Here is an 8,904-nt window from a genome sequence, read left to right as displayed (position 1 = left end):
ACAAGGCCTTACATTCCTTGTTGAACTTTTTCTTTATTTATTTAGATTGTCAGTTTTAACTTTTGAACAATGATAATCATCCTTATCAGTTGGTTATGTAATTTTCTTTTCGTTAATGAAGTCCTTGAGATGTTCTACCTCTGCTTCTAATTTTATTTTATTTTATTCGTAAAGAAATATGGCCGGCAGCCTATCATCATGTGTTATAAAAGATGAGGAATCTTTTTGTTTGGCAGATAGTGCAACCACCCATACAATTTTCAAAAATCAAAAATATTTTTTAAATCTAACATTAGCCAAAGCTAATGTAAATACAATATCGGGTGCATCAGCTATAATTGAAGGCTCCAGAAGAGCAAATCTAGTGCTACCTAATGGTACATGTTTATTTATTGAAAATGCACTATTCTCCACCCGATCAAAAAGAAATCTTTTGAGTTTTTAAGATATACGCCTGGCTATCATATTGAGACAACAAATAAACGTGATACTGGATATTTATGTATCACGACTATAGTCTCAGGGAGGAAACATGTGATAGAAAAACTCCCATCATATAATTCTGGATTATATTATACTTTCATACATCCAGTTCAGTCACACGTGACTATTAATAAACGGTCTGTTGACCCGGCAAATTTTATTATATGGCATGATCGTTTAGGGCATCCGGGTTCAACAATGATGAGGAGAATTATTGAAAATTCAACTGGACATCCACTCAAAGATATAATTGTTCCATTGTCCAAAGATAAAACCATTTCCTGTGAAAATTGCAATCGAATGCCCAAAATTTTTAGAGCGAATTCAAGGAGATATATGTGGACCTATTACTCCATCCAGTGGGCCATTTTAATATTTTATGGTACTCATTGATGCATCAACATGATGGTCGCATGTTAGTTTATTGTCCACTCGTAATGTTGCTTTTGCACAACTCCTTGCTCAAATAATTCGATTAAGAGCACAATTTCCTGATTATAATATAAAGAAAATAAGATTGGACAATGCAGGAGAATTTATATCCCAATCTTTTAATGATTATTGTATGTCAATTGGGATTGAAGTGGAACATTCTGTTGCCCACATACACACTCAAAATGGTCTAGCTGAGTCTTTCATTAAAAGGCTACAACTAATTGCGAGACCATTACTTATGAGAACAAGTTTACCAAATTCTGCATGGGGGCATGCGATTTTACATGCGGCTTCTTTAGTTCAGTTAAGACCAACTTCTTATCATAAATATTCCCCAGTGCAACTGGTAAATGGTAAAGAACCAAAAATCTCTCACATGCAAATTTTTGGGTGCGCAGTTTATGTTCTGATATCTCCTCCCCAACGAACAAAAATGGGACCCCAGAGAAGATTAGGGGTATATATTGGATTTGATTCTCCCTCGATTATTAAATATTTGGAGCCCATGACTGGTGATTTATTCAATGCAAGATTTGCCGATTGTCAATTCGATGAGACAGTTTTTCCTGCATTAGGGGGAGAGAAGACAAAATTCGAAAAATAAAATCAAGAAATTTTGTGGAATGCAGTATCCATGTCTCATTATGATCCTCGCACAAATCAATGTGAACTTGAAGTTCAAAAGATTATCCACCTACAAGATGTCGCAAATAGATTGCCTGATGCATTTACTGATGTCAGTACTGTGACAAAGTCACATATACCAGTTGTCAATATTCCTTTTAAGATTAAACTTCCCGATGAAGAAAATAAATCATGCTAGCAAATGACTCTAAAGCACGCCAGAAGCGTGGTACACCTATTGGATCCAAGGATAAAACTCCAAGAAAAACAAGGAAAATTGATAAAGAAGTTGGTACATCAAATGACATCATTTCAAAGGAAATCAAATTGATCACTGAAGAGACGTCTTCAAAAGATGATCAAACACCTGAAATTGTTGACAATGAAGAGATCTCGATAAATTATATCATTTCAGGAAAAAGGTGGAATAGAAAAGAAATTGCTATAGATGATATATTTGCATATGCAGCTGCACTTGATATTATTGAGGAAATTGAGGATCATGAGCCTAGATCAATCTATGCATGTAAAAGAAGAAATGACTGGCCAAAATGGAAAGTAGCTATTGAAGCAGAACTGAAATTACTTGAAAAACGTCAAGTTTTTTGACCTATTATCCAAACACCTGTAGGTGTGAAACCCGTTGGATATAGATGGGTATTTGTGCGTAAAAGAAATGAGAAAAATGAAATTATGAGATACAAGGCACGCCTTGTTGCTCAAGGCTTCTCACAAAGACCGGGAATCGATTACGAAAAAAGTTATTCCCCGGTAATGGATGCAACAACATTCAGATTATTAATAAGTTTATCAATTCTAGAAGGGCTCCAAATGAATTTAATGGATGTTGTGACTGCCTACTTGTATGGTTCACTCGATAGTGACATTTACATGAAGATCCCTGATGGATTAAAAATGCCTGAAGCATATAGTTCAAGACCCCGAGAGATTTACTCAATTAAATTACAGAGATCATTATACGGATTGAAACAGTCGGGTCGTATGTGGTACAATCGTCTCAGTGAATATCTTTTGAAAGATGGATATATTAATAATGTAATATGTCCATGTGTTTTTATTAAAAGGACAAAATTAGGGTTTACTATCATTGCAGTATATGTTGATGATTTAAACATTATTGGAACCCCAGATGAACTTCATGAAACGATTGGATATTTGAAAAGAGAATTTGAAATGAAGGACTTGGGTAAAACCAAACTCTGCCTTGGTTTTCAAGTTGAACATTTATCTAAAGTTATCTTTGTCCACCAGTCCTCATATATTGAAAAGATTCTTAAACGATTTATTATGGATAAGGCATATCCTGTGAGTACACCCATGGTTGTACGATTGTTAGAAAAGAATAAGGATCCATTCCGCCCAAAAGAAAAAGGAGAAGAACTACTTGGTCCTGAAGTACCATATTTGAGTGCCATTGGCGCACTAATGTATCTTGCCAATTGTACACGTCCTGATATTTCATTTTCTATTAATTTATTGGCAAGACATAGTTCTGCTCCAACTCGAAGACACTGGACTGGTGTGAAACAAATATTTAGATATCTTCGAGGAACAATGGATATCGGCTTGTTTTATTCTAAAGACTCAAGAATGGAATTAGTTGGTTATGCAGATGCAGGATATCGGTCTGATCCCTACAAAGGAAGATCACAAACAGGTTACATATTAACATATGGTGACACCGCAATATCTTGGCGGTCTACAAAGCAGTCTCTTGCAGCAGCTTCTTTGAATCATGCTGAATTGCTAGCACTTCATGAAGCAAGTCGAGAGTGCGTGTGGCTAAGGTCTTTAGTCCACCATATTCGAGAATCTTGTGGCCTTTCAATCAGGAAGTCCTACAATTCTATTCGAAGATAACGAAGCATATATCACTTAGACTAGAGAAGGCTATATTAAGGGAGATCGAACAAAGCACATTGATCCAAAGTTCTTCTTCACCCATGAACTTCAGCAACGAGGTGAAATTGATGTTTGTCAGATTCGATCATGTGAAAATCCAGCAGATTTGTTCACGAAAGCGCTTCCTACATCTTCCTTCGAGAAAATGGTACACAAGATTGAAATGCGTAAACTTCGAGATATATTGAAATGAGGGGGAGATATAATATTTCTTTTACATTACATTATGTACAACACATGTACTCTTTTTCCTTCACTAGGGTTTTTTCCACTGGGTTTTTGTTAGTAAGGTTTTAACGAGGCATGATGTTAGTGCAGGTCATCCAAGGGGGAGTGCTATGTAATTAATTGGCTGACTCTTAATTTAACTCATATTTATGTTAACAAGCTTTAAACACCTCTTTTAATTCTTTGTAACCTACACTTGTACAGGTTATATAAGCAACCTATGTACTTGGTTGAGTTTGCGAATACAAATAAAGTAATCTGTCATTCTCTCTAAATAAATATTTGTTTATATCATTATTATCATTATCATCATGCATTGGTTATACAAAACTATTGCTGTAATATGTTTTCATTCATTTTGTTGAAATTTAGCATAATATATACTCCCTCCGTCTCACGTCTCAAATCAGATGTCCGTCCACTTTAAAAAAAATCACACAGTTTAACAAAAATGAATGTACACAAATTAATTGCATTTAATGGCTATAATATGTGGAACAGGGTTGATATAGTAAACATAAATAAGGGATATATGAATTAAAATTGACTTTGGAAATATGATTTTGCATTGAAAGTTGAAGTGGACAACTAATTTGAAACAATATTTTTTTTTAAAAGTGGACATGTAAATTGAAATGGAAGGAGTATTGTAAATCTTGAATATTGTGTAGGCTAATAAATATTAACATTGAAACTTGTATTAAATTTGTATTGGACAAAAAAGGACAAATGATAAAATAACTAATTTGGGGAAATGGATATAAATAATGCATCGTATTCATTGACATCAGCCGGGAAACAATAGCTTGAACTTCCCAATTTAGCATCCAAGTGGGGAAGCTCTGTTATTGATAATTAAGTTCCACTTATTACACAGAAAAGCTGCAGGTTCATCATACAGCTATTATTTCATTAAGTTGGCACATGATATCTTGATACGAGATGAATCATGGACAAACATATATTTTAGGCCGAATGTAGAGAACATTTTTCCTCTGCAAAGTTAAGCCATTCACAGTCTCCACATCGACGTCTTGGCTTCTCATCCCATCAGGCAGCTCCCAGTCGAAGGTGTAAAGAGCATTAGCAAGTGCAAGCTCCACATTCCTCGCTCCCAGGTTGAGTCCAGGGCATTGTCTTCTCCCAGCACCGAACGGAATGAACTCGAAATGCTGTCCTCTGTAATCGATGTCAGGCCTTTCCAAGAACCTTTCGGGTATAAACTCTAGGGGCTCTTTCCAATTCTCCGGGTCCCTTCCAATTGCCCACATGCTTACAAAAACCAGGGTTTTGGGCTTGATCTTGTACATGTGATCATCATCTTCGCCAATGACAGAGCTTTCCATCGTTTCGCGGGGAAGTAGAAGTGGACCGGGAGGGTATAAGCGCATTGTCTCCTTTACAACGGCTCTCAAGTAGGGGAGATTCTGAAGGTCATCTTCGTCCATCTTCCCTTTCTGTCCCATTACTGTTCTTAGTTCTTCTTGAACTTTCTTCATGGCTCTCGGGTTACGCATTAATGCTGTCATGGCCCATGTGAGCACAGTTGCAGTTGTCCCGGTTCCAGCAACTATTATATCCTGCAAACATCCATACTGACAGCTATTAATCATGCATGTGAAAATTCGCCAATATATTATTTCACATATATTTTGGCGAATAGTCAAAATTTTAACATACTCTGCCTTCCCAGTCAATTCTTTATGTATGGTTTGTTCACAAAATTAAGAAATATATATAAAGTACGAGAAAAGATAAATAAAAGTGGGTGAAGTGATAAGAAACATTGACTTTTAATGTACAAAAAGAGATAGTTGAGTAAGTTGAATAAAGGTTGTGTGCAAAGTGAAGAAAATTAGTAAGGAAGTGGTGGAACTCATTAACAATTTTTGATAAGTTTTGAAATTAAATAATTGGATTAAATACCTTTAACAGGAAACGGTAAAGAAACGGTTGAGACAGAATAAGTAATAATTACCATAAGAATCGCTTTGACATGATTCATCGTTAGAGCAAAGGAAGCCGAGCTCTTGTTTTTCAGCAGAACATCAATGACATCCTCAGTCGTAGACGCGGGCCTGTCAGGTTTAAGGTGTTCATCAATAAGTTCTTGGTAGAACATATCCAACTCTAGAAAAGTTCGATCCAGTCTAGCCATCATTCCAGTGAGCTTATCGATCCATCCAAACATTGGAAAATAATCCGAAACAAAAAAGTTGGCATACAAGGCTTCTACATCAGACAAAAGCCGATGGAATTTCCCGCCTTCGTCGTACCTCTTTCCAAACGCAACTCTAGTGATAACCGAACTCCCAAAATCCGAAAAACATCGGTGCACATCGACCTCTTTCGAAGCTGAAGCCGCCTCCTCCAGTCCATCAATCATCCGATAAACCTCCTGTTCCCTAACAGGCCGAACGGACATCTGAGCTCTTTTCTGCGTAAATAATTCCAGTGTACAAAACTTTCTGACATCCCTCCATTGCTCACTGTAAGGCGAAAAAGCCATTTCCAGTCCATTATATGACATTTTTTGCTGACCAGTCATCGCAGGCCTGCTGCTGTAGATGACATCTTTAGTTTTCAGCACTTCTTTCGCCATTTTCGACGATGATACCACTAGGGCCGGGACAGAGCCTAAGTGTAAAGTTACGAGAGAGCCGTATTTCCTGGAAAGTTGATAGAAATCCTCGTGATGCGAAGAAGCTTTGTATAACTGGTGCATGTTCCCGATCAAAGGAAGGCCTGGTGGACCTGGTGGTGATGGAAGATCATCCTTCTTTTTTATGTGATTCAAACAGAAATATAAGAAAGCCAGGGTAGAGGCAATAAGAAGAACTATTACAAGTAGATCCATGTGTAAAACCTCAAAAGAGAGCTGGTTTGGAAGTATACACATTGCACTTCTTTATATTCATAAATTGTGATAACTGTACATGTTTAAGTTGTTTCAAAAAAAAACTGTACATGTTTAAGTGATATGCTACTTTGTTTGTCCCAAATGGTTGGTAGATTTTCTAGATGCACTGCGGTCCGATTGTTTACCGGTAGCATTATTGCAGGAGATAATTGCAATTCGGACCCTCTAACTTTCGTTCAAAAATGATATTGTACCTATACTTTTGAAAACTCAAATCGGAGCTCCTATCTTTACATTTCGAGAACGATATACACCACCTCCGTTAATTTTCGTTAAAATACTCTCTTCATCTCAATTTACATTCCCTTTTGCTTTTCGAGGAGTCAAATTGACTAATTTTTGACCAATTATTTAAAAATATTTATTTATTATTTTAGGAAATAGAAAGTTACATATCAAGATAGACTAGATTTCCTTTTTTTTTAAAAAAAATGACTAAATTTATTTTTTAATGATATTTTAAACTACTCTGTCTTTTCGTTAACCATTATTTATATACATATAAATTCAAACTATTATTTTATAGGTAAGATAGCTCAGACTTTACATTCACTTTGACAAAATCTACTTTTGTGGGCTGTCACGATGGAAGGTAAAAAACCAATAGTATTGTGTCTTTCTGGCCGAGTGTTATAAATCAAAATCAATTTATTCGAATTATATTTATGAAAAAATTATAAATTAATTTTTGATTTATAATCGATATCTGAAGAGTTGAATGTCTAAATACGAAAAGTCAAAAATAAAAATATTTAAGAAATTTAAAAAAAAATATTTTAAATTTAATTTTTAAGAACATCATCAAATTTATTCATTAAATTTATTTTAATTTAAAATCAAATAAAAATTAAATTTAAAATTCGTGACTAACTTGATATATTTGAAGTACATGATTCATATTTATTGTTTATAAATTATTTTTATTATTTTATCTTCTCGAATAAAAATTTAATATTTAAATATTTATAAAAAGTTTTATATTATATACATTCTAAAATGCGGGACATACATTAAAAAAAACTATAAATAAATGAATGACACGGAAAATGTGCTAATCGTTTATGGGTATTTATTATTTTAAAATTTAAGCTAGTTGAAACATAATCCTTTTTATTATGTGTATATATAAAAATTTATATTGAAAAATATCTATAAATAAAAACTCAGAGTCAGGAAGTTGTTTAATATAAATCAATATACTTATATAGAGGAGAAGCGAGGGCGTGTAGGTGGCACATCTCAAATAGCTTCATTTTATTTTTCTAATTTTCTAAAATTTTTGGATGAAAAATATCAAAAATTAAAACTACTTTTATTAGTTTCGGATATATTGAAAGCAAGTTTTAGAACTACCATACCATACCATACCATACGTACTCAGTATTCCCGCTTAGAGCAGGGTCAGAGGAGGGTAAAATGTACGCAGCCCTACCACTAATGCTGTTTGCGTGAAGACCATCGGCTTAGTGCACAATAATTAAAAGGGTGTGTGATACAATATTACTACAATACCTTATCCCATGACCTTCTACACATCAGACTTACCGAAACATTACCATTAGCGGTGGCAAAGTCCGGTGGAGGAAACAATTGAAGAAATCAGGAACCATCACTTTCACAAATTGCAAGGCGTGGGAGAAGAGAGATTGATGCAAACCTCTTCCTAAAATATAACACACCCCAACACTCAAAACCTCTTTAAACCACGAGACCGAGTCTCAACTACTCTAATACGTCGTCGCCAATCATTCTTATCAAATATCATATCTCCGTGAGATTTAGGGCTCTCAAGTCCAAACTTAATTGATCAGACCATGTGCGATGGGGCCGACCTCTCTTACTCTTGCCCCGAATCGATAAGTGTTCAACTCTTCGAACCGGCGCTGAATTGCATTTACGCGTAACTTGTCCATACCAACGTAAATGCCCCTCTCTAATTTTCTTAGAGATTGACTCAACACCTAAAAGGCAGCGAAAAGTAACACTCAGTATATGATCTGTCATGGTGTTACCACAAATCCAACGCAACATGCGCATTTCTGCTGTCTCTAGTCGACGTTCGCAATGGCCAACACTCAGAACCGTATGGTAATGACGGTCTAATTGCCAACCGATAAAAGTTACCCTTCAACTTCAACAGTACATTTTTGTCACACAACACACCAGTAGCAGCCCTTTAGCGTAACCATCCAGTAGTTTCATAACTACCGTTTTCAAAATATCAATAATAAAATCTGTCTACCTTTTTTAGTATTATAATAATTGGGAGAAAGTTTTAAATTCTGATTTTA

General features: G+C 35.2%; 1 protein-coding gene across 1 annotated transcript; it reads right to left on the bottom strand.

Moving 5' to 3' along the window:
• Positions 1-4,452: 4,452 nt before the first annotated feature.
• On the bottom strand, positions 4,453-6,613 carry LOC108192524 (6,7,8-trihydroxycoumarin synthase). Its single transcript, XM_017372304.2, has 2 exons — positions 5,672-6,613; positions 4,453-5,273 (listed from the first exon to the last, which is right to left on the bottom strand). Exons 1-2 carry the CDS (start codon positions 6,590-6,592, stop codon positions 4,641-4,643), a joined length of 1,554 nt encoding a protein of 517 aa, XP_017227793.1. The 5' UTR covers positions 6,593-6,613; the 3' UTR covers positions 4,453-4,640.
• Between the last annotated feature and the right edge of the window lie 2,291 nt (positions 6,614-8,904).

This window comes from Daucus carota, chromosome 3 (assembly GCF_001625215.2).
Source record: "Daucus carota subsp. sativus chromosome 3, DH1 v3.0, whole genome shotgun sequence".
In the NCBI taxonomy this organism is placed as follows: Eukaryota; Viridiplantae; Streptophyta; class Magnoliopsida; order Apiales; family Apiaceae; genus Daucus; species Daucus carota.
The sequence above is the reverse complement of the archived record's forward strand: the minus strand, read 5'-3'. Positions and strand labels throughout refer to the sequence as shown.